At 40.1% G+C, this 26481-nt stretch overlaps 1 protein-coding gene across 1 annotated transcript in view; it reads left to right on the top strand.

Annotated features, from left to right (window-relative positions):
• The window catches only part of Wdr70 (WD repeat domain 70), a 207764-nt gene that overhangs the window by 125830 nt on the left and 55453 nt on the right, over positions 1-26481 (top strand). Inside the window, exon 10 of the mRNA XM_051150838.1 lies at positions 5898-6072. Within this exon, the coding sequence (XP_051006795.1) occupies positions 5898-6072 (175 nt within the window). The remainder of the gene's footprint in view (positions 1-5897; positions 6073-26481) is intronic.

Raw genomic sequence — 26481 nt, 5'->3', positions numbered from 1 at the left:
AGCAGGTCTTAATCCACTCAGAGAGCTGTTGGTCACCACCAAGCTATGTGTGCCACTACTGTACCCAGAGGGTGCACTCATGCTGGTCCTTGTTGCGGATCACAGACATCACAGCTGGGTAGGACTGTTGGTTGCTTCCTTCCTTTGGAAGCTTGTTCTGTGCTTTCAGGTCAGTTCCAGCTCTGGGGACTTTGGGCCCTGTTTCTGAAATGCATAGTGTCTTTGGCAATAAGGACCAACCGTCTACCTCTTGGGGACAGCCAAGGAAACAACAATAGCCTGTAATGTTTTGGGAGTCCCTTGGAAAACTCTGACCGATAACTCAAAGGAGGGCTTCTCATACATGGGATGGGAGTTTTTGTGAGATGGTCATTGGCCCTTGGAGGAAGCATAACAGCATAGCTGCAAAAATGCCATTTAAACTCTTTTACTGTTGAAGGGATTGCAGTATGATGCAGCCACTCTAGAAGTCAGTGTTGGGGAGTTCTAAAAAATCTAAAATAAACTACCACATGACTCACCTGTATCACTCCTTGGCCTATGCCCAAAGGCGAAGACTCGACAGCCTACTCCACACATACCTATTGAGCCATGTTCATTGCAGCCCCGTTCACAGCAGCTAGGAAATGGAAACAACAAAAATGTCCTTCAACTGATGAAGCTGAACAGGTAGAGAAAATGTACGTACACACTATAGAATAATACTCAGCTATAAAAAAATGAAATTATGAACTTTGTAGGTAAATGGGTGCAACTAGTAAAGATATTGCGTGAAACCCAAACCCAGAAATACAACTTTCCTGTGTCCTCTCTCATCGGAGGCTTCCAGCTCCAAATCTTTAGATTTGAGTATGTATCCTGGAGTGACTCCAGAAACCAGGCAAGAGAAAGGGACCATTGTCTTTCTCACTGTATTTTCTAAGTATATGTATGTGAATTTCCTGTCAAGTGTGTACTCTTAAAGACTGTTGTGGGTTTTCGTAAAAGTTAGAACACTGTCCTAATTTCTATAGAACTTGAATACTTTAATACTTTTTAAAAAGAAGGCCTTATTTTTTTCTACCAAGAGAGTACATAAGTTTCAGACTCATATCAGTTGAGTTGCTTGTGTAGTCTTTTGAGAAAAATTAAACCAAGATCTAAGTGATTTCCATGCAAAATTAATGCTTCCCTTGGCTTCTGCCAAGTGCCGTGGTGCATTTCTATAGCAGATGCCAGAAAGTTTAAGACTTGTATCTGGAAACAATCCAAAATTTTGAGACAGAGAGCATTTGTGCCTGGGGCGGTGTAATGACCCCACCTGTGTTTTTTTCTTGTCTTCTGGGTGTTTTCATTTTATGTTCAGAAAGTCCTGGGAAGGTCCTTTTTCTATTTTTAAATCTTCCTTATGAAACACACTTAATTTTACAAGGCCTGATATCACTCGAAGTTTCAAAAGATGTGTTCTTAGGCGTGAAAGGCTCTGACAGACACCTAATAGGCTAGCACTTTAGCATCTGTTTTTTAGGCATTAATTCAGAGAATCAGAGCCCGAAACTATAGTGTAATTACTCACTATTAGATGTTGTATGAACTTGTATTTCACACATCTATAGGCTAGGTGAACTAATTTCTACTTTCTCATTATTTTGACAACTGGCCCAACCTGTTAATAAGTTTAAGTAAATGGAAAAACAAAGTAAATGGAATTACTTAGTTGTTGGTTTTATTAGCTTTGCTTTTTATTTATGATCTAAGGCAAAAGAAAAGAACAAATATTCACTGAGTGCCTATTGTGTTCCAAGTATTGTCCTAGATATGTTTACATCCCTAATCTCATTTGGTCCTCACAGCCCCTCATTGTTGCTATCATCATCCCAGTTTTAGACATGATGAACTTTAAACAAGCCATATGATGATTCTTTATCCATGTGTGGGGCCATTCCCATCATAAGTCTAAAGTACCATCTGTCACTGGGGATGTTCAGTTACAAAAAAGGAGAAGCTGACTATTGTAATTTATCCTCACTACTGCAGAGCTTGGGCCAGAAAAATAAAAACATATGTAGTGTTTCTCAATTTTTTTTGTGATTGTTATTTATGGGAAATAGTTAACAGAGATAAGCAATACGGATACCTTGAGTAAGGGAAGGCTTTATAATACTCAAAAAAAGGCAGTGCTGTCACAGTGAACATTCATGTACAAAAACATTAGCCTAGGATTCTTACCTTGGATTAGGTATTGAAGCCAGTTCAGGTAGATGATAGATCTAGTCATAAAATTTAAAACTATAAAACTTAGAGAAAGCTGGGTGTGGTGGTGCACACCTGTAATCCTAGCACTTGGGATACAGAGGCAGGCAGATCTCTGAATTTGTGTCTAGCTTGGTCCAGGACAGCCAAGGCTACACAGAGAAACCAGCCAACCAATCAACCAACCAAACAAACAAAATCTTAGAGAAGAAATAAAGGGGGGGGGGGCAGTTTCTATGATTTTTTGGTTAGATAAGACTAGTTATGTGGCTCCCGAACACTGATAAATTAAACTGTATAATAATGTAAGGGGGCATTATCTTAGTTGGTAGATTGCTGGCCGAGCATTGCAAAGCTCTGGATTCCACCCCTGGTACTATGTAGACCAGACATGGTTGTACACACTTATAATACTAGCACATAGGACGTGGAGGCAGGAGGATCAAAAGTTCCAGGTCTTCTGAGATGTCCCTGTGTATGTGTGTGTTGCCTGTATCAGTGTTTACACATCACATGGTTGTAGTGCCCATGGTGTCATGAGAAGCCATCAGCTTCCCTGAACTGGAGGTGCAGAGGTTGTTTACTGCCGTGTAGGTGTGGAGAGCTGAACCATGGTGCTCTGCAGGAGGACCTGAACACTTAAGCAAATGTTCTTAGCAGCTGAGCTATTTCTCCAGCCTACCAACATTAAAAAAAAATCTGTTATTTAAAACACTTTTTAAAAATGAAAGGTCATGATAATATACTTGGATAACACTTGCTAGTTTGCAAATACATTGCTCATCAAGAAATTAGCTCCAGAGCTGGAGATGAACTCAGTCATTGTGCTGCCTAACATGTGCACGGCTCTGGGTTTGTGTCCCATACCCACTTCCTGTCCCCCTCCCCCCAGCCAACCAACAAAAGAAACAGAACCTGTGTCTAGAATAAAGAGCTGTCAGCATCTAAGAAAAAGAAAATGAACCACTTAATATTGAAAGCAGGCGAACATTTGAACAGTTCTTCCCCCAAGAGGAGGAATGGTGTGTGGACCAGTACTCAGCTCACTAAGGCACTCTGGGACTGTAAATTAAACCCATAATGCATGGCACTCGGTTTCAAATTCAAGTACCTGCCAGACTAAAGAGTGAAGAAGATGAAGAAGAAACTGTAACCTTCTCAGAGTCTTCCTTGAAGTCTTCTCTCATTTACACTTCATGGGGCAAAGTTAGCTGCACCCAAGTCTGGGAAATTCAGACTTAAACTGATGAACAGGCATTGTGGGTTTCATCCAAGTCTTGAAGGCATCTGACTGCCAACATGGGGTCTTGTAACAGGGGCTTCTTTACTTCCCAGTAGACCATTGTACCCTTCTGGGTTTCCTGTGACTCTCCAAACCCTTGTTTGAAGATACATTAGACAGTTAGACCTTTCTTTTCTTTTTTAAAGGCAGGGTCTTGCTACATAGCTCAGGCTGGCTTCTGGCTTGCAATCCTGCTCTCTCTCCTTTTGGAACATTGGGATTGCAGGTGTATAGCACCATTTTTAGCTAGCACAATCTTAAGATAACACACTGGGTTGACAACTCTAATAACTGAGGTTTGATCACTTCAAGTAGTTGTTAGAGGTATTATACTTTAAAACATTTTAGATTTTGGAGTGTTGTAGGTTCTGGACCTTTAGATTAAAGATTGTAAATGTATTCCATCCTTAAATATTAGAGATAATTCTGTAGTAAGGTTGTCTTGAATTTTCTCATTGGGGTTTTTTCTTTTCTTTTGACAGGATACAGTCTTAATTTTGCTCGCACTGACTTAGATCTCACTATATAGCTCAGGTTGATTTTGAACTCCTACCTCAGCTTCTGAGTGCTTGGATTATAGACATGAGCCACCACACCCAGCTACTGGGAGGTTTAAATTACATATTCTGCATGTGCTCCCCCCTCACTGTACTATGTAAATATATCAATATTTTAGTAATATTTTAATTAATATATATGAATAATATATATTATTTGAGTAACTTTTTTGAGTGAGCTTTGATTGTTACCTGTTTCTGGAAAGTTTGTTCATTTATCTAAATTGTCAAATTTATTGACTTACCTGTTTGTATACTTCAAAGGTAGAGTGATTCAGTGTGGCAACTTTGAGAAGAAGGACAAGAAAATACAGCTTCTCTCCCAGGTCCATCTCTGGGGTTGTGACATGAGAACAGGACTTAGATAAAAAGAAGGCACATCAGTGCCTAAGCAGTCCAGCAAACTGTAGCCCTGCTTACCTGCTGTCAAGTTTGAGTTTGTAAATTTGTTCCTAAAATACTGATTCGACACTTTCATGCTGTCAAGCTCCATAAAGATGGCGTCTTTCATTTAGGATACTCATGTCCACACCACGTTGATCCCACTACTCTTAATGGCTTTACTTAGTACTAAATAGAAGTGACATTTATATACATTTTATCTCCATTGTCACGAATGTTTTGTAGAACTATGTTAATGATTTGGTAGGATTTATTAACTACATCTTTAACTTTCCAAAGTCTTTTTTTCCATTCTCCCTTCCCAACCTTTGTGCTGTTACTTTATGCTTTATTTGAACATGTATTGTAAGACTCACAGTGTGTTACTCTCAGTTTTCTTCATAGTCATATAATTTAAAAAAGATTTAAACATTTAAAAATGTCTTTTATATTTGCCTTCAGTTTCTTTGTGTAACTTTGAGCTTCTATTTGTTTTTTAATTTAACTTTTAAGAATTTCCTTTAACATTTTATATCACATATTAGGTTGCAATAAATTATCTCAGGCTTGTCTATTTGACCAGGCCTTGATTTCAGCCATAAAATATTAGATTTTCCTCTCCCTGAACATTAAGGGTGTCCGCTGTGTCTTGGCTGCATATTTCTCCCAGGAAGTTTTGGTGTCACCTTTGTTTTTCGGTGTCTGATGATATTTTTCATCTCCCCGTGGCAGTGCTCCTCTCCCCCCTGGCAGTGCTCCTCTCCCTATAGTGAGGAGGAGTGTGTTCTTCCCTGTGCTGGGTTGCGTGGTGAGAGCTTGGAGAGAGCTGGGCTTGTGCTCAGCTCCCAGAGGCATGAGGTCCTTGTTTTGGACCCTAGAGTGGAATATGAGGTTTTGTTTGTTTTTTGCTTATTTGGTGTATTGTCTGGTATCTACTATAGAGCAATTCACTGACATTTGTAAATAATTTATAAATCCGTGCGCATTAAATATGACTAACATCTCTCCTGATCAAGATATACAGTGTGGTGGCACAAGCCTGTGATCTTAGCACTTAAGGAGGCAGAGGCAGGGAGATTGCTGTCAGTTTGAGGCCAGCCTGGCTAACAAATTGAGTCCGGAATAGCCAAGGCTACAAAGAGAAACTTTGTCTTGAAAAACCAAAAAGAAAAAAGATATACAAGTCAGAAAAGCATAGAGCCTATTGCATTACAGGGCATGGACTATACATAACTTAATAGCTTTGAGGTAGAAGTTGCCATCCGTCTTTTAATTTGATGACATCATTCAAATACCAAATGGTGTGCTTTATTCCTGTGACTATTCATAAATAAGAATTTCTTACAATGTGTAAAAAGACCTTAAAAGGCAAAGCAGTCTTTATGGACCTCACCTGTTCCTTCAAACTATTGTTAATAAATGATATTCCCTTTTTTTCCTCCTAGGACTGTGAGGCTCTGGGAAGTTGAAAATCCAAAGAAGCAAAAAAGTGTTTTTAAACCACGGACAATGCAGGGTAAGAAGGTCATTCCCAGCACATGCACGTACAGTAGAGATGGGAACCTTGTGGCCGCTGCCTGCCAGAACGGAAGCATACAGATCTGGGATCGAAACTTGACAGTAAGTCAGACTTTTTAATTTTGTTTTGTGTTTTGAGTCAGGTGTTCTCTGTGTAGCTCTGGGTGTCCTACTGTGCTGAAACTCACTCTGTAGACTTGACTGGCCTTGAACTCAAAGAGTTCTCTACCTCTGGAGTGCTGGGATTAAAGGCGTGCACCACCATGTCCAGCTTAAGTCAGTACTTTTGTTATCTGCTGTCTGCAAAGAGCAGCTAAAGCCATGCCGAGCATCGTTCTAAGGTATACGAAGTACAGGGTCCTCATCTCAGAGTAACTTAAATTGCAGCATTGGCTTTTATCAGCCCTGGGGCTCTTACAATAAACAGCGTCTCAACTCTGAATTTTTTAGAACATAAATTTTTTAAAAAATTTACTCTTCAGATATAAAATTTAAAAAGCATGGTGCAGCTTATTATATGAACTCTCAATTTGAAGAGAAAAGTTTAGGAACAATATGAAACAATACTAAACAGAGAACTAGAAAACACTTTAAAGGATGTAGGAGAACCATGAACAAGCTAGAGTTATGTCCGTTTTGTGATAATTTTTATAATAATTTTTAACACATTTTTAAAAATATTGTTTCCTATGTTAATCCATTTCAGTGGATTCAAGTGTTTTTTCTATAGTTTTACCTCACCATTTGAGTAAATTTTGGAACTGAAGAGGACCATACAATCCCTAGATCTGTAGGTTACCAATGAGCTTTAAAAGGTCTTCGTGTTAGGTGTGGGTGGATGTGATTGGTAAAAGCAGTTGAGGCTACCAATGTTAAAGTTGTATACAAATATTTAGAAAAAAAATTTTTTAGATATTATTTACTTATTTTCTTGTTTGATGTGGTGTGTGTGTATGTGTGTGTTTGTGCATGTGTGTGCGTGCATGTGCATGCTTGCGTGTGAGTGTGTGTGTATTTGTGCATGTGTGTGTGTGTGTGTGCTGCGTGCGCCATGGTGCATGTGTGGATATCAGAGGACTGCTTGCTGGAGTCTGTTTTCTCCTTCCACCCTGGGTCCCAGCGATTAAACTCAAGTTACTTTCAGGCTTGTGGGCAAGTGTCCTTTACCCATTATGCATCTCATCAGCCCTTACAAATGTTATAGTACAGTTAGATTCTTTATTTAAATAGAAGGTCTTGTCAAATTATTAATTGATATTTATTGAATATGTCCTATATGTCAGACAGTATTCACGTTTTAAGAATATTGATTAAAAATTTCTGCCTGTAAAGAGACAACATTGACTACAGCAACTCTTACAAAGGAAAACATTTAATTGGAGTTGGTTTACAGTTCAGAGGTTTAGTCCATTGTCATCATGGTAGGGGGCATGGTGGGATGCAGGCAAACATGGTGCTGGAGATGCTGAGAGTTCTACATCTGGATCTGCAGGCAGCAGGAAAAGCAAGTGACACTGGGCCTGGCTTGAGCTGAAAGCCTCAAGCCCACCCCTTGGGGCACTCTTCCTCAAACAAGACCACGCCTCCAGTCATGCTGCTCCTGTGAGTCCTTGGGGGCCATTTTCATTCAAATCACCATTGCATTGGTGGAGTTCACATTTGAGTTTTAAAAATTTTATATTAGAGGAGGCTGGAGAGAGGGCTCAGCAGTGACGAGTACTGTCTGCTCTTCAGGGGACACAGGTTCAATTTTCAGCACCCATGTGCCTCACAGCTGTCTGTAACTCCAGTGTCAGGGAATTTGGTGCCCTCTTCTGCCTTTGGAGGGTACTGGACACATGGTGCAGAAACACATGTGGGCAAAGCACTCATGCACATAAAATAAATATAAAACGAAAATAATCTACTCATCTGTGTTAGTCAAATGTTTGCATTTTAAAACATTTACATTTTGAGCAGGACTCTAGGGAGCACACTTGTCTTTTTAGAGAGTGAGGTTGGTTGTGTTGAAATAAGGGGACGCGTCATGGTGGGGCAAACTCATACTGATAATGCTGGAAACATCTGTGGCATTTTCTGTTTGTCAGATCTTTTTATTTCTGTTTTCATCTCCACTGTAAACTCCATAAAGCTTCATAACAGCACAGAGACTTTAAAATGCCTTTGAATTGTAAACTGAATTTTAACCAAGCAGTAAGTCTTTTGGTAACTGGTTTTCATCGTCTCTGGGTACTGCTAACTTAAACATGTACTTTCCTTAGGTAGCTTTAATAGTAGTGTTTTCAAAATGGAGTGTGTACATGCGCCTTTCTCGTAGGACCTGTGTTTGTTTTTTCTTTTATTTGATTTGATTTTTCGAGACAGGGTTTCTTTGTGTAGCCTTGGTTTGCCAGGACTTGCTTTGTAGACCATGCTGGTCTTGAACTCACAGAGATATGCGTGTCTCTGCCTCTCGAGTGCTAGGATTACAAACATGTGCCACCATGCCCGGTGTTATTATTAGTTTTTAAATAAAGTTGAGTTTAGATTTTAAAGACCAATCTTTAAAATAAGGACAGTCTATTATTTTCAGTTTTGTGGAAAACAACGCATGAGTTCCAGTTTTTGCACCCATGTATTCAGGGCTTATGGCCAGTGACATACTGCTAATCCCAATCTTTAATTCTATTTTGTTGGAATTTAGTAACATGTGAACATGTAGTTTACTATGCTGTATCGTATTTGTTACATTTTACTCATTTTTACATTAAAGTATTAGTGTAAGCTGAAAACACTAAATTGAAAAGAAAAAAAATCTTACAATCAGGAAATACTCCTTGATTTAAAACAGATTTTAACATAATTATGAACTGTTATTCCAAATATATATGTCTATGTACTGGAATAACGTAGTTGTGAGCCACCACATGGGTGCTGGAAGTTGAACCCAGGTTCTCTGGAAGAGCAGCCAGAGCTCTTAACCACTAGACCATTTTTCCAGCCCCAAGATTTAAAAAGTTTTTAGTAGTATTTTCTGTTAAATTTTTATAATGTAGCTTTTTAAGGCTGCCAACATTTGCATATATCCATGGTGAGGATACTGGGCATTTGTCACGTACATTGCTCATGTTCACGTCCCTATCGCTGTCTCTTTCCTCCCTGCGTTCATTAAGAAAAAGAAATCTACACTCTGCATGCTAGAAAACAGGCAGTATGTGTCTCTCTGAGTGTAGCCATTTGTGAAACATGGTCTTCAGTTTCATACCTCATTTTTGGAATCCTTTTTCTTACTTCATGTACCAAGTTCAACCAAAACTCTCATGTTTGCTAACTTCTTTCTATATACTTTTCTTGTGGTGTGTGTTACCAGGTAGAGGAGTGTGTATGTATGTTTGAGCAGAAGCCAGCCTTGGATGGTGCTCCTCGGGGCTACCAACATGATTCATTGATTGATTGATTGAGACAGGGTCCATCTCTGGGACTAGGGCCTCATTCTTTAGGCTAGGCTTGCTGTGCAGAGAGCTCCATGCCTCCCCTTGGCTCTGCCTCCCCATTTTGTAAGGGTTTCTACATTTTTAAGTATATATACTATGACGGAAGAAAAAAATATTAATGAGGGTTCTTTTTTCTTCACTCTTCCTTTTTTCTTTCTTTCTTTCTTTTTGTTTCTTGAGACAGGGTTTCTTTGTGTAGTCCTGGCTGTCAGTATACACCAGGCTGGCCTTGAACTCAGAGATGTACTTGTCTCTGCTTCCCAAGTGCTGAGATTAAAGGCACATATCACCACTTCCCAGCTTCTTACCCCTTCCTATTATACTCAATACAGTAATCCAGATTTCCTTCTAATGGAGTGTTAACATGTTAATATTAAAGATTTTGGGAATATGTGGTGTTTTGCCTTATACTGTGTGCTTCTTCCCCATCTTTGTGATAAACCTGTTATCTATTGCACATTTTTCAAGAGTCATGTAACTTTGACTTGGAAAATATTTTTACATAGTTATTAATCATTTACTACTATCTACAAATGTGAAGATGTGTGAGGAATTCATTAAAAATTTATCTTTGAGATTATTTCAATCAAAAATAATTGCTTTTGGGTTTGTTTTTAAAATTTCTGTGACATGCCACTTTCTGTTGACCTCAGGCATAATGTATGGAGGACCTTTTGGTATCTAATTACTCTATAGTCTATGAATGCAACTTCGTCTTTCTCATAGTGGTAGTAGAACAAAAATTCCTCAGTTAAACCAGCCCTCTAGAGGCTAAGGCTCATTTACAGCCCTTTCTCATGTCCCATGTTCTCCGCCAGGTGTACTTTCCCTCCTTCCCACAAAGAATGATCTCTTAAAAAATAATTCACAACCTTTACCCCCTTGTAAAAGTCAAGTCAGAGCAATACAATGTTGACACTAAGGAGGAAAGGATTGTAGTAAGTTATGAAGGAAAGTTAATATTTTTCAAGAATTTTCAAAATTTCAAATTTGGAAAATGTTTCTGGTATCTTCTTTTGAGGGGGAAAATGGCCTACCTCTGAGAAATACAAAGATTAAGGTTAGAAATCCAAATGTAAATGTTTGTTTCCTTGTTAGGTCTCATACTGAGGATCTGGAAAATTAGGAAGAGACACAGGGACGCAGATTTGCATGGCTCTAGAGCACATTTGTAATATCACTCAAAACATCCAAGCAAAGCATGCAGTGCTTGTTACTAGTACTGAGGTCCTAAACTAAATAGTGTTCTGAGATTAAATTTAAAAACTTCTAAGTAGTTTAACATCTAAATGGGACAAAGGAGGAGGCCACTAGTTACTAAGACGCTGCTGTGCATGCCCTGTCTGGATGCCTTGAATACACGATCAGTTACAAAATTTATAACCCGAGTAGGTTATGCATCCATGCCATAAAAATTATTTCAATGACTGCTTTTCATGAAAAACATATCTCTAATTCAAAACCCAGGTAAGTGGGGCTGGAGTAGCTCAGTGATAAAGCATCAAGCTAGAATGTGGTAAGTACTTGGTCCAACCGCATACACTGCAAAACCAAAGCAGCTGTATGAACTGTCCAAAATTACTTCAATTCTAATTTGTTAAATATTAAATAAAAATTACAAAATCTTTATAAGGTTTTAGAGAGCCCTCATAGATAAAAATGAAATAAGCTGTAAATTTTTATATGAATCTGTCATTCCTTCTCTTCTGTTGTGTTTGGTTGTTGTTAGTATAGCTTTTATGGAGTGCTGTCACTGCCTAGGTGATATTTTAATCACTTTATATGTAACATTTCATTTAGTCCTTATAGCTGTCCTAAGTTATAAATGCTATTATTATGAGGACACTTAGACATAAAAGGGTTGGGTTGCCTACCCAACATCATGGTTAGTAAGTGGCACAACTGAAACCAGTCCTAGATGGTCAGTCTGCTTCATGAGCACTGTGCTAGTTTGAATTAGAGGTATGCCTCATAGGTTTGAACACTCTGTCTCTGGTTAGTGGTGCTGTTGGCGGAACCTTAGGAAGGTGAGCCTGGCTGGAAGAGGTATGTTACCTGGCTCAGGCTCTGGGTGTTCATAGTCTTACCCCATAGAGCCATCTCGTGTGTGTGTGTGTGCGTGTGTGTGTGTGTGTGTGTGTGTGTGTGTGTGTGTGTGTGTGTGTGAGTGTGTGCGTGTGTGTGTGTTTATTTTTTCTTTTTGAGACAAGGTCTTTCCGTGTAGCCTTGCCTGGTTTGGAACTCACTATGTAGACTGTCTCTTCCTTGTATTCTTTTTTGTTTTTAATTGAAAAACAAAATCATTCACATTACATCTCAATTGGTATCCCATTCCATGCATCTTCCCATTCCTCCCTCCCACTTTCCCCCCATTCCCCTTCCCTATGACTGTGACCGAGGGGGACCTCCTCCCCCTGAATATGATGCTAGGTATCAAGTCTCTTCTTGATAGTATGCTATCCTTCCTCCGAGTGTCATCAAGCCTCCCCATCAAGGGGACATGGCCAAATATGGGGCACCAGAGTTCGTGTGAAGGTCAGTCCTCACTCCCTTGGCTAGATCTGGTAGCCAGATGATGACTGCACGTATTGTCCTTGGTTGGTGCCATAGATTGAGCAGAACCCCTGGGCCCAGATCCTTCTATTTCCCTATGTCCTATATTTCTCTCACCTAGAGTCCCAATAGGATGTCTTCCCCTCTATCCCAGTTTCCTGGTAAGTGAAGACTTTCATGAGACATGCCCCTTGGGATAGTGTCCAGATATAAGTGAGTATATACTATGTGAGTCTTCCTGCTTCTGGGTTAACTCACTCAGGATGATCATTTCTAGTCCCATTCATTTGTCCATAAATTTCTGGATTTCCTTGTTTTTAATAGCTGAGTAGTATTCCATAGTGTAAATGTACCACAGTTTCTTTATCCATTCTTCTACTTTGGGACACTTAGGCTGTTTCCATGTTCTGGCTATTATGAATATCTTCCTTGTATTCTTACTGTCCTTAGCCACCATCCCTGTCATGTTTCTCACTGGTCTCCATTATTAGTGTGAAGGGATGTCATCTTTGCCATATCCAAGGAGATAAATTCTCTTGTATCTAGTCATCACCACCTTAAATGACTGCGGACTAACTTGGCCTCTCTTAGTCTGTCCTAAGCATTTGTCACCACAGATGCAAGTTCAACTCCTTGTAGAATAATGTCAGAACTTAGGCTCAGCGTACCAAGCACAACTTCTCAGCACTTTTAGACTCAATCTTTCTTCTTTCTGCCTTTAGGATTTTCCTTTATTCTCTGTTGGAGCTTCAGAATATTGTCTGCCTCCTTCATTTAGTGACTGGCTTACACAGTTGGTTTCAGTGCCTCTGGGTCTGCGTCCTCAAACTGTCTTCTTGCTTATGTTCTGTTTCCAGCCAGGGTTGGTTGCTAGGCACACCCGTCCCCTCCTCTTTGATATACCTGGCCCCAGCCCGAATCCTGCCAGGTGCTCTGTTCACTGCTTAGTGCTCATCACAGCCCTGATGAAGTCCACATTTCCCCAGGAGGCATCCCATAGCCCCCTAGCTTTGCCTTTGTTCAATCTTTGAGGTTCTTCATCACTTGTGTGTAAGTAGGTTTTTGTGTGTGTGTTTGTTTTTGTTTTCAACACAGGGTTTTACAACGAAGCCCTGGCTATCCTGGACCAGAGTGGCCTTGAATTCACAGAGATTACTTGCCTCTGCCTCTTGAGTGCTGGTACTAAAGGTGTGCACCACCTTTCCTGGCTGTATTATACTTTTTCTTTGTGAGTAAAGCTGTAATTTGCTGCCTAGGTGCCCCTTTCTTTGCTGACCACTTAGTTCTCATATTTCATTTCTGAAAGAACCTCCATTGCTGATGGAATCTCATGCACTGAGGAACCCGAAGTCAGACTTGTGCCTTCCAAAGTGGCCTTGAGAGTCAGGTGCTCTGTCGTGGGATAGAGCAGTGAGTACAGAGGAGTGCGGAGCCTGAAACGGTCCAGTAAACTACCGGGTTCACGTTAAAAACAAAACAAAAACTTCTTCCATTTTGAAATCTCATCTTTTTAGTGAGTGAAAGTGCTTTGCTGTACTTTTTCCCTTGGTGATGGCAGTTGGTGAAATGACATTGGGTCAGGTGATCAGATAGGGACAGAATGACTCAGACAGAGAAACACTGCAGTGATCTGGTTGTTGTCCGCCTGACTCTCCAGCTTGTCTCCCTCTGGCTAAGCAAGTTCCATGCTAGTTGGCTTCAGTCACTGTGTTAAGCCTTGTCCTTCCATGGTGCCGGGTAGGGTGTCTTCGCACTGGGTACTTCCCCTGCCTGTAGGTCTTTGCACCAGTTATTGCCTGTGATACATTGTTTACCTGGCTTCTAGAATACCACCCCATACATTGTAAAGATAAAATGTAGGCTAGGAATGGGTCTACAGCCAAACTGCCTGCTAGAGTCATGCCTGTACTTTCTTCTGTCCCTCAGTTGCCATCCCATTTGCTTGGTTTTCTTTCTTCATAACAATCATTACTGTGTAACTGTTTCATTTACTCATTTATTTGTTTTACAGTTTTTAAAATCTCTCTCTCTCTCTCTCTCTCTCTCTCTCTCTCTCTCTCTCTCTCTCTCTCTGTGTGTGTGTGTGTGTGTGTGTGTGTGTGTGTAAAGTAAGAAGACAATTTCTTACTTAGGGTTTTTATTGTGATGAAACCCCATGACCCAAACAACTTTGGGAGGAAAGGGTTTATTTGGTTTACTTTTCAACAGCACTGTTCATTATTGAAGGAAGTCAGGACAGGAACTCAAGTAGGGCAGGAACCTGGGGGCAGGAGCTGAGGCAGAGGCCAGGGAGGGGTGGTACTTACTGGCTTGCTCAGCTTTCTTTATGGAACCCAGGACCACCCAGGGATGATAACATCCACAGTGGCTTGGCTCTCCCCCATCAATCACTAGCTAAGACCATGCCGTAGAGGTTTGCCTGCAGCCTGATCTTGTGGAGGCATTGTCTCAATTGAGTTCCCTCCTCTCCGATGACTTTAACTTATATTGACATAAAACTGTCTGCACAGACAACTTGCAGAAATTGCCCCCCCCACCCCCATGTAGGACCTAGTGGTCAAGCTCTAGGTCCTCAGGCTTGGCGAAACAAGCCTTTATGTGCTGAGCTATCTCCCTGCCTCATTTACTTATTGTTTTGTTTAAGGGCTTAGTCATTTCACCTTCTGTGAAGCTTCACAAGGGAAGGAAATTTGTGCCTTAATTGCTGTTTCTTTATGCCTTAGAAGACCATTTATTGAGAAAAATGAACAAATAAATAAAATCTATAAAAACACCATGGTTTTATATACAGTTTATTTGATTTTCATTTGCTTTATTGATCTTTTTAAATTACTCAGTCAAGCTTTATTATTATCATATGCTATGTTATAGGTTGATTTAGACTTTAGTGTATAGTGATGCTTATTTGCATAGTATTTTCAGCCTGTTGTCTTCTAAAACATGATATTAATAAAAGATAATATTTATTAAACATTTACTTTATGTCAGGTAATGTTCTAAGTGTTTAATTCACACACATGCACACATGCACACACACTTATATGTGCATTCATTTGAGCCTTGTAGGAAAAATACCCTCAAGTAAGCACTATTGTTAGATAATGTTGTAGATGAGAAAATTAAAGTACAGAAGAGAAAATGTTAGCTACTTGCCCAGGATTACACAGCCATTAAGTGGTAGATCAGAAACTCTGGCCCTAGGATATCATATTATGGTCCAAAAGGGATAATTCTGATAGAAAAGTGCTAAAAATATCCTATTCAAAAGAGTGATGAGGTTGTTTTGCTGTGGTTTATTTGACTTGAATTCAGACAAAATGACTTATCCAGATTAGATGAAATATTGCCACCCCCCCCTTGGTTTCTTGAAACAGGATCTTGCTATGTCGCCCAAGCTAACCTTGAGCTATATAGCACAGGGTAGTTCTGAGCTCACATTAGCCCCCTGCTTCATATTCCTGAGAGCTAGGACTGTAGGTAAGTGCCACCATGTTCATATCTAAATTAAATATATCACTATTTGGCCCAGGCTAGCCCTAGATTATCATCCACATTGTGTGTGATCAAAGCTAGAGACAGTCATTTCTTAGCTCTGCCTTCAGTTTCCTTAGAGTACACAGCCAAAGCATCACTCAGGAATCCCTCTGCAAGCTCATCCCAGCTCTGCTCCACTTAATGGCCATCAAAGAAGATTGTTTTTAGCTAATGTTTTCTGATTGTAAAAATAGCACATATTCACTTGAACAAATATCCATCAAAAATAGAAAAGTTTAAGAAGAACATGTGTCAGCTCTAAACACACCAGGAAGAGATGGGAATCTCTAGATCGCTCTGTGTAGTCATACACGAGCTGGGTGCACTTGTGCACATGGGCTCCAGGCTTTAGGGCCTGTAGGTGCCTGTGGACTGGGTATTTTTCCTTGCTTAGGGCCTAAGTTGATTGTGAAATAAGGCTCATTACGCAAGAATGAGGGATGAAGGCCAGAATTTACCATTATTAGAGATAGAGTAGAGGAAAAGGCAGAACTTCCTGCAGACTTACTCCTGAAACGAGACAGGAGTCCACAGGGAACTTAACCAGGGGTGCTGAAGGGAGGCAGGGCAGGAAAAGAAAATGACTCCCTTGGGGCGACTTGTGTCTAAGAAGGGAAAAGAGACCCGTTCCTTATTCTGCCCACACTCACAAACTTCTGCTTTTGTTTCTTAGAGTCAAACTGCTAAACGAGCGTCATTGGGGTGAGGGTGGTAAGGGACAGGGCACAGGCTGGGGTGAGGTATCTTCCAAGTGACTTGAGGCACCTCTGCGGCTTTCTGGATGGAAATAGTAGTGATGAAGTCTTGACGTTAAAGTTGACACATGAGTACTCGACATAAGTCACATTTTAAAATAGGTTTTAGTTGTTGTGTGAGACAGGTTTCATGTATACCAGGCTAGCCTGGAACTAGCTGTATACCCCAGGCTGGCCTGCAACTTTAACCCCTCATTGCCATTTTCTCCTAAGCACTGCAGTCACTTAGTGTACACCACCATGCGTGGCCAGAATCATGCCTTTGAGAATAAAACAGAGGCCTCAATTTGGAGAATGATTGTATAAATCAGACTTTATTGTCTGTCCCTCATCGTATTACTTAATGCTCTGGTAGTAGATAGACTCTGAGACTTGAGAATTTGGATTGCAGTAAATGGGGGACTCTTGCTTTGGTTTTGTGCTATCTTAGCTAATTTTAAACAATTTTAATTTAATTATTTCGACTGGTAATATGAATAATGCTCATTAATGCTAAAAAAAGGAATGAAAATCTTTTGCATTTCTTAAAGCACAGATAACATCCTTTGCAGATGTGTAGGTAGGTCTATTAATGGCCTCTAAGGTGGCTGGACCCTGCTGATGCCGAGGTCTCTAGAAGGCCTATATAAGGGATGCCTCTGTCTAGTAGAGAGATTTCCTGAGGCATGGTTCCTGGCTGCAGGACATCTGTGATTTATTTTGTAAGCTGACAAGGCCAAACATTACTGCTTTAAGCATTATAAACAAAATAGTAAATGTTAAATGTTCATTTAATAGAGCTACTAGTAGGGCTTTTATATACAGAAAAGGCAGAGCCTGGGCCAAAACAGTGGAACAGCTCTCTGGTCTGTGTGCCTTGGTTTTAGCCTACTCTTCGCTTCATTGCAACTGGAGGAATGATGCAGCCGGTGATAAGTTAGCTCTAAACGCTCGGTGTTCTGGAGTGTCCTCTCTGCTTTATTTTCTTTCAACTAATTATCCAAGACTTAGTAACTAATCACATTTTTTGCAACTTTCCAGAAATGTTTTGTCAGTTAGAATCAAATTAAAGGGCATAACAAGATTCTGTTAGACCTCAATCTTTCAAATGCTTTAAATATTTACCAGTTGTTTTTGTTTGTTTGTTTTGAGACAGGGTTTCTCTGTGTACTCCTGGCTGTCCTGGATCTTGCTCTTTAGACCAGGCTGGCCTCAAATTCACAGAGATCCTTCTGCCTCTGCCTCCCAAGTGTTGGGATTAAAGGCATGCGCCATCACACCTGGCTCACAGTTCCTTCTAGAGAGCTGTCACTTTGCTTTCTGCCAGTGGTGCTTCCTGTGGATGCAGAGCACTGAGGCCGCACTGGTGGGCGCAAAGCTGGTGGGCGCAAAGCTGGTGGGCCAGGGTCCAGCGTAGAGCCACTGTTGTTCTGAAAGAGCTTCCACGTGATCATTCTGAAGAGTAATAGAGAGAAAGCAATGCTGCCTAAAGCTGTATATTTTAACTACCCCGAATTACATTTTATATTATGACCAAATACAGATATATCTTTGCATAAACACAGATATATCACACTGAAAAACAGGAAGCCGGGAGGGTAGAGTTCTAGCAACCATTAGGTCCTGGGTTCAGTTCCCATCTCCAAGAAAACATATAAGCATTCTTTGAAAAAGAATTTTTACAACAACATTTTATAATTTTGTAATATGTATATTACAGTATTTTTTTTCCATACTATTCTATTTCTTAAAATGCTGATTACTCATTACAGTGATTTTTATGACCTATAGAGTTAGAACCAGAATTTGAAAAACACGTCTGTAGCATGTCCCAGGTATATGATTTTTCTAGCAGCCGTATAAAATAGGAAAGGCTTATATTACTGCTTTCAAAATGTAGTTGAAGACACTTGGAAAAAAAGAAGTTATACAGAGTAATCGGACATAAGAAATTGTTTGCGCATGGAAGGAAATATACCATCATGAATATAACAAAATATTTGACCACTGTAAGAGAGAGGTGTGTGGGTATTTAGACTACCAGGTAGTTGAATGCAGAAGATCAGGTGTCTGCCCTGGAATTTTGGCCTAACCCTGGAAGACTCCTGCTGTGATGTCAGGAATAACGCACAGTTAGGATGTGCCAGGGAGCGGCGTCCTGAAAAGCTGCTGCTTTGACCTGTAGACCCCTTACATCGGCTTCCCAGACTCAGCTCAGAGCTCTTCATCTGCCCCATTGCGCCACAGCTGCTCTAAGGAAGTCCATGCCCACAGCTCACTTGTCTGTGTGCTGCAGCTTTCGTAACAACTGCATTATCTGTATGCCACCTATGTTTACTCCACTGTCAAAATAAATGGATTAAAAATTCTAAATACTTAAAATCAAGGCGGCTTCTCTTACCATAAAATTATCCATTTACTAATTTACAAATACCACAACTTGGTGGTATTTAGTGTATTAACAGTGTTTGCAGTCACTGGCACTCACTAGCTTCAAAATTGTTTTATGAAGCCATAAAGCATCTCTCATTGCTCTCAAGTAATATTCCCCACGCTGTTACTCCTAAAGAAAATGTAGTAACCCTTTCACAAACAGAAAATAGAATACAACTGTTTTTAAAGTCATACCACTTTAAAAGTTTATTTAAAAACAAAGCAATTACAAATACCAACTGAATATAGTTGGCAGCCAAGGCATGAATCAGAGAGTTTTCTGCTAAGGAATAATTAGCACATTATATATGTCTGTGAAAATAGCAGAAATTCTCATTATTTTTTTACAATTAGAATTTGCTAATAAGGAGGAGGATATTGGCAAATATTATAGAGTAGGAGAGAGAATAGCAGTGGGACATGTTGGTGTACACTTCCAGCACTCCAAAGATGGAAACAGGAGGATCAGGAGCTCAAGGCCAGCCTCAGCTACATAGGGAGTTCAAAACCAGCCTCAGCTACATAGGGAGTTCAAGGCCAGCCTCAGCTACGTAGGGAGGTCAAGGCCAGCCTCAGCTACATAGGGAGGTCAAGGCCAGCCTCAGCTACATAGGGAGGTCAAGGCCAGCCTCAGCTACATAGGGAGGTCAAGGCCAGCCTCAGCTACATAGGGAGGTCAAGGCCAGCCTCAGCTACATAGGGAGGTCAAGGCCAGCCTCAGCTACATAGGGAGGTCAAGGCCAGCCTGGGTTACATGAGACTCAGTCTTAACGTCCCTCCACCCAAATAAAAAGACAAATTAGCACTAAATGAAGACTTTGCAGTTGGTTTATTCAGCTTCACTAAGGAGAGCACTTGCTGTGCCTGCGGAGGATCTGAATTTGGTTCCCAGCACCTAGTTGGTGACTTCCTACCATTCAGTTCCAGTCTGGAGGCCCCAGCTCCCTCTTCCCACAGTGCACATAGATAGATAGTACATGCAGGCAAAACACTCACACATAAACATTAAAAATAAATAATTTTTAAGAAATTGGCTTTCTTTTGGTGTAACACACAGAGCTTAACTGGAGAACTCTCGCCTTCCCAACACTGCTTACCTCAGCATTGATAATAATATTGGAACCAACAATAGCAATACTAGAAACAGCAATAGTAATTATATAGCAGTTAATGCTGCCATCCAATCTGTCCCAGAATTATTTTCCAAATGTGTTCAGTGTACTTGATCATTGTTCAGCCCCACGAGCTTACCATTCTTGCATCTAAAGGGGTCTGCGTAGGTCAGGATTTCTCTCGAGTCTGATCCTGTACGTAAGATGCAATGTCTAGTCTCCAGGAGTGGAATCCATTCTTCTGCTCAACTGTGAGGGCTGGCAACCATCAAAGACTTGTGGATTCCCCACTAGAGGTTGTTTAGAGGTAAAACATACTAACAAGGGCTTATTTGCTACTAGAAGACTTGGGTTATATAAAAAAATCCTGTCTCTTATCTGTCAGCCCACAGAATATGAGCGAGTAGAAGCAGGCGAGACAGCAGGCAGGAGGGAGCGTCTGTGAAATGGGGCAGAGGCTGAAGAGGAGGAGACCAGCCGATCTAGACTCAACACTCAGGCAGGGAGCCACTACCAGAGGCCTTTCCCAATTAGCTGAATTTTTAAGTGATACCACTTAAATTCAAAGTACTTCTAAATTTCATATGTATTTCCCTTAAGGAAACTATAGTGACAAGTCTATTTACATTGAAGGTACTAATTCATCCTGTACAATATTTATGTGTAATATTTTATTACTGAGATAATGAATCAAGATTATAAAAATGGCATAAAATTAAAATATTTTGCTAAGCTTAAGTGGCCATAACTTAAATTGAATTGTCATTGACTAGATCTAGTAGCCAGATGACATTTGGTATTTTTATTTTTAAACCTAGGAAGGTTTGCCTATAAACCATTTAGTAGCAGAACAAGGCTTTCCAATATGCTGAGTTAAAACATATGGAGATACTAAAGATACTTTGATGGGGCAAGAATGTTTTCCCACACATAAATTGTGTTCAGCAAGGGGAGACTATCTTAGACAGTTCCCCAAACTTCGAGTTTGAAGTTAGAGAGGAAAAAAAAAGACACAGCAAAATATGTGATGGTTGCTTTGGTAATTTTTTTTTTTTTTATACTATATACACATGGGTGTTTTGCTTGCATGAATGTCTGAGCACTCATGTTTTGCAGTGTCCATGCATGAAAGCCAGAGGAGTGTCAGATCCATTGGAATCACAGATGGTTGTGGGCTGATAGTCTTGAGCCATCAAGCCTCGGTTTCTTCATTTAATTAGGAAAGAGGATTCTAAAACTGTTTAAGATACCTGTTTTATCCATCTAACTTGCCAAAACTTGTTTTATTCTTTAATACTGTGTTTTTATTCTTTGACAGTTTCCTGCGTTTACACGGTGTATACTGAGCACACCAAGCCACCACTACCTCCCTTCACTCTTCCCAGTGCTCCTAGCCCATCTCTCTCCCAGCCTAATATCCTTTTTTCTACCTTTATTTTTTAAATTCTTTCTTTTATTTTTAAGATTATAAAAAAATTACATCATTTCCCCCTAACTTCCCTCCAAACCCCTCCATCTACCCTTCCCCGCTTTCTTTGAAATTCATGGCCTTTTTTTTTCCATTAACGGTGTTAGATGTATATGCTGATATGTTCCTATATATAACCTGCTCAGTCTGTGTAATGCTACCTGGGTGTGTGTTTTCAGGACTGTGCTCTCCTTGGGGAAGACTATTTCTCTGCTCTCCGCATGCCTTAGTTGCCTGGAGTTGTTGTGTAGGGTTGATGCCGTATGGGCTTTCCCCCATCAATGTTAGCACATCTATTATTGTCCTTTTCAGGTCATGTGTAGACAGTCACGTTGACAAGACTAAATGAGTGTGGCTTCTCACATTCCTAGGAGTTACAGTCTCACAGCAATAGCCCCGATCTTCTGGATTTTACCATCTTTCTGCCTCCTCTTCCTCAATAATCCCCGAGCTTTAGATGCAGATGCTATATTGTGTATGTATCCACTGGGCCTGGGTGCCACAATTTTGATGGGTTGTGGGTTTTTGTAATGCAAAGAGAAATCCCTGATGGAGTGAGAACTACATTTATCTGTGGGCTTAAGGATAAATATTTTGGACATGTACATATCCATAGCCTTCTATATGCCAATGCAATCTCCCTTCTTCCTTCTCTCCCTCCCTCCCTCCTTCCCTCCCCTCCCCCACTGCCCCTCTCTTTCTGATGAAAGAAATGTAACCGAGGAAATGAAAGACCTCTATAATCAAAACTCGTTTTTGTTGCCGATGCCATTTAGAACACAGAGTGAGCATTCTTGACAGTTGTTGTCACCATATTTTCTTGATAATTCTATAGATATGTCTTATTCTTTCTGATGTAGTATCCACTAGTTCTGGTAAATAGACCATATTGTATGTTTTTTTTTTTTTCCATTGAGAGAATGATAGAGTTAAAAATAGTCACAGCAATAATTTTGAAAGGACATGCTGACCTTTAGATCTAAGGACTTTTCCTCTGGGCTAAAGACGAGCATAGGTCACACTTTGGCTCCAACTCTGAACAGATACTTGCCTTCTCTGTCAGCTTACCTTTTGATCTTAAAGCACTGCTTATTCTTGGCTTCAGTAAGCTGTACATTGTCTCTTCAAAATTAGAAATAGTGTATGTAATGACAAAACGAAAAAGTTAAAGAAGCAAATTTGGCACTTTTCTCTCTATTATCTTAAAAATAATTGGAACCTTTCTTCAGTGATCCCAGCTTGAAATATAAGATAGTTATAAAGTACAGAAGTTGATGCTGACCTGAAGAAAATTGAGATATAGGTACTATTCTTAAAATTCTCTTTAGGATTACTTTTCCTGGACCAGAGGATGGTGGAGTCCAAAGGTGTAGGCTGCACACTTACTATGGCTATCCTACTGAACTAGCCTAGCCGTCCATTCATCTGCCTCCTAGGAGTCTGTTCATGACATGCACACTGCTGTGTATCTCTGCAATTATTTTTGCTCTCAATACCTCTATTATTATTATTTCTACTACTGACCTTTGAAGAATATGACCTTCTGCTTTTTCTTCTTTATTTCTTTGATGATTGTGTACTTTCTTATATTTAGAATTTCTCACTCCCCATCTTCTCCTCATTCTATCTAGTCCTAGTAAGTGTGTGCCAGAACTCTCTGCTCGCAGTTCTGATAACTAGGTGCTTTTTGCATATTGATCACAGGTAGTACGTATTTCTTTTTAGAACAACCAAGGAAGTGACTGGTGGCTCGTTTCTGTTTACTTCTTAGCCATTGTTAGTGCTGGACAGCCCTAGGATCTCTGTTCTTGTTCTCTGCAGCTCAATATTTTCCTGCCAGCAGTTAGCAGAGTTTATTATTTCCTTTCTTCTTCCATCTTTCATGTCTTTATTTACTGAAAATAATTCATTCAATTTTATTTTTTCTATGTTTTATTGACAATATATCGTTTATTACAATATATTCTGTTTGCAGTTTCTCCTCCTCCAACTTCTTCAAGATCCTTCCCATGTCTCCTAACGTCCAAATCCATACCCTTTCTTTCTCTAGTTAGAAAACAAATAGGGATCTAAAGAATAGTAATAAAATAAAATAAGATAAAACAGAAACAAACCAGAATAGAACAAAATGAGCAAACAGAAGATAAAGAGCCAAATAAAAAAACCCAAGAAATACATATAGACATGGGGACACACTTGTTCACAAACACAGAAATCCCATGGCAACACAAAACCAGAAGCCATGATAGATACAAAAAGAACCTATAAGGTAGAAAGAATGAAAACCTAACAAAACATTATGAGACGAACTTGCATGGATGCCATTGAGTGGATTTGTGCTGGCCATCTACTGCCAGACATGGAGTCTGCCTTTAAGAGCACTCTTAAGTCTCCACTGAGACCGTTGGAGAAAACTAGTTTTTCATTTGTGAGTGGTTAGCAACTGGAGATAGCGTCTAAGTTCTCCTCTCTGCACTGGCCCCGTCTGGTGCAGACCTGTCCAGGACCCATGCATGTGCCACAGTCTCTGAATTCATATGTGCATTAGTCCTGCCCTGTCTAGACGGCCTTGTTTCTTTAGTATCCTTAATTCCCACCAGCTCTTACAGGTTTTCTGTCCTCTCTTCTGCAGAGTTTCCTGAGCCCTGAGAGGAGGGATTTGATGCAGACATCCTATTTAGGACTGAGTGCTCCAAGGTGTCTCACTCTCTGCACATTGTCTGCCTGTGGGTCTCTCTATTTGGTTCATCTACTTTAAAAATAAACTTCTTTGATGATGACTGAGCAAGGCACTGATCTAAGGATGTAGCAAAATGTTGTTAGGAGCCATTTTATTGTTACATTTTCTTTAATAGAACAGTGGTGCTTGCTTTTCCCCTAGACACTTGGCACATCTAGTCTCAAGTTCTTGCCCACCTGAGCAGTGTCAAGGATGGGTTCCCTCTCACGGAGTAGGCCTTCAACCCAATCACAAAGCCACACGATCATCTCATTAGATGCAGAAAAGCCTTTGACAAAATCCAACACCCCTTGAGGATAAAAGTCCTGGGGAGGCTAGGGATACAGGGCAGCCATCTTCTTGGGACTAAGACAAAGCTGTCCACTCTGCATGCTTACTCAGTATAGTACTTGAAGTCTTAGCTGGAGCAGTAAGACAACTGAAGGAGATTAAGGGGTTACAAATAGGAAGGGAAAAAGTCAGGGTGTCTTTATTTGTCGATGATGTGGTTGAATGGATGGGCATCCTAAAACGCCACCAGGAAACCCCTATAGCTGATAAAAGCTTTCAGCAAAGTAACAGGATACAAATTAGTACACAAAAATAAGTAGCTTTTCTACATACAAATGGCAGACTGAAAAAAATATAGGGAAACAATATCTTTCACAATTATATATGTGTGATACACACACACACACACACACACACACACACACACACCCTTTTAAATACCACCACACAGGAGAGAAAACATACATACTGCGTTTGTCTTCCTGAGTGCGGTGTATTTTACTTAACATAATGATCTCTAGATCCAGTCATGAGTTCATCTCTCTAAGTGCTGAACAAATCCCATTGTGTATGAGCAGCACAGCTTCTCTGTCTGTTCACCTGCCGATGGACACGAGGCTGGTTCCATTCCCTGTCTGTCCAGTGTTGACAGTATGCACTATTGTAAATATATAAAACATAAAAGGTACACACAGACACACACACACACGTGCACACACACCCCTGGGCATACCTCTTAACAGGCAAGTGAAAGACTTGTGTAGTACACACTTTAAGACTTGAAGGAACTATCAGACAGTGGAAAGTTCTCTCATGCTCCCAGATCAGAAGCTATCTTACCAACTTGCCAAAAAGCAATCTACATATTCAATGCAGAGCCCATCAAAATTCCAACACAGTTCTTCACAGATTTTTTTTTGTTTTGTTTTGTTTTTTTGTTTTTCGAGACAGGGTTTCTCTGTATATCCTTGGCTGTCCTAGACTCACTTTGTAGACCAGGCTGGCCTCGAACTCACAGCGATCCACCTGCCTCTGCCTCCCGAGTCCTAGGATTAAAGGCATGAGCCACCATGCCTGGCTTTTCACAGATCTTGAAAGGACAATTTTCAGCTACATATGGGAACACAAAAAACCCAGGATATCTAGAACAATCCTGAATAATAAAAGAACTGCTGGAGGTATCACCATACCTGATCTCAAATTATACCACAGAGCTGTAGTAATAAAAACAGCATGGCTTTGGTACAAAAACAGGCATTTTGATCAATGGAATTAAGTTGAAAACCCAGACATGAGTCCACACAGGCACCTTTTTTTTTTTTTTTTGGTAAATTTTATCAAGCTTAGTAAGTATGAATTATTGTTACTTAAACTTGTGTATATAACTGTGATCTCTAATATGAAAATTTAAAGCATACTCAGATATTTAAGGGGACCTACTTAAAAAGTATGATTAAAATCAGAATAAGACAGCACTTGGGAGGCAGAGGAAGGCGGATCTCTGTGTGTTCAAGGTCAGCCTGGTCTCTAAAGAGAATCCAGGACGGCCAACGCTCTGTTACACAGACAAACTCTGTCTTGAGAATTTCCCCATTCCACCCCCAAAATTAGAGTAAGAACCTAGTTGGAGGCAAAAAACCGAGGCACACACAGTGAGCACATGTCTTATGGTGACTGCAGAAAAAGTGAGAAAATTGTCTTTGTCCTACTTATAAGAGATAGGAAGGAAGTCATAGGAAATGGGACATTAGAGGAGGAGCTTCAGTAAAAAGAAGGTCGAAAATAACTATCCTGAAGATGTTTTTATTTATTTTTTAAACTCATCATTTCCTTATTACTAGCTCAATTTCATCAAATATTCATTAATAAATAAAATGTTTCAACATCCTTAATTAAACTAATATTTACTAGACAATATTGTTGTTAAGCCCATTGACATCTTAATATTGTGATCCAGGTAAAACTGAAAGTAATTCAAAACTGACCTAAATATTATTTACATGGGAACTGGTTGGTTTTTGGTGAGTATTAAATGAGTAGGGTATACAGTACATGGATACTCACATGCCTGTTTATAGCTGAACTGTTAACACTGGACAGACAAGGAGAGAGCCAGCCTAGTGCCCATCAGTGGATGAACACATAGGGAAGCTGTGCTGCTCACACACAATGGAGTTTGTTCAGCACTTAGAGA

The sequence above is a fragment of the Acomys russatus genome, chromosome 9 (assembly GCF_903995435.1).
Source record: "Acomys russatus chromosome 9, mAcoRus1.1, whole genome shotgun sequence".
Lineage (NCBI taxonomy): Eukaryota > Metazoa > Chordata > Mammalia > Rodentia > Muridae > Acomys > Acomys russatus.
This window is presented reverse-complemented; position numbering and strand designations above follow the sequence as displayed.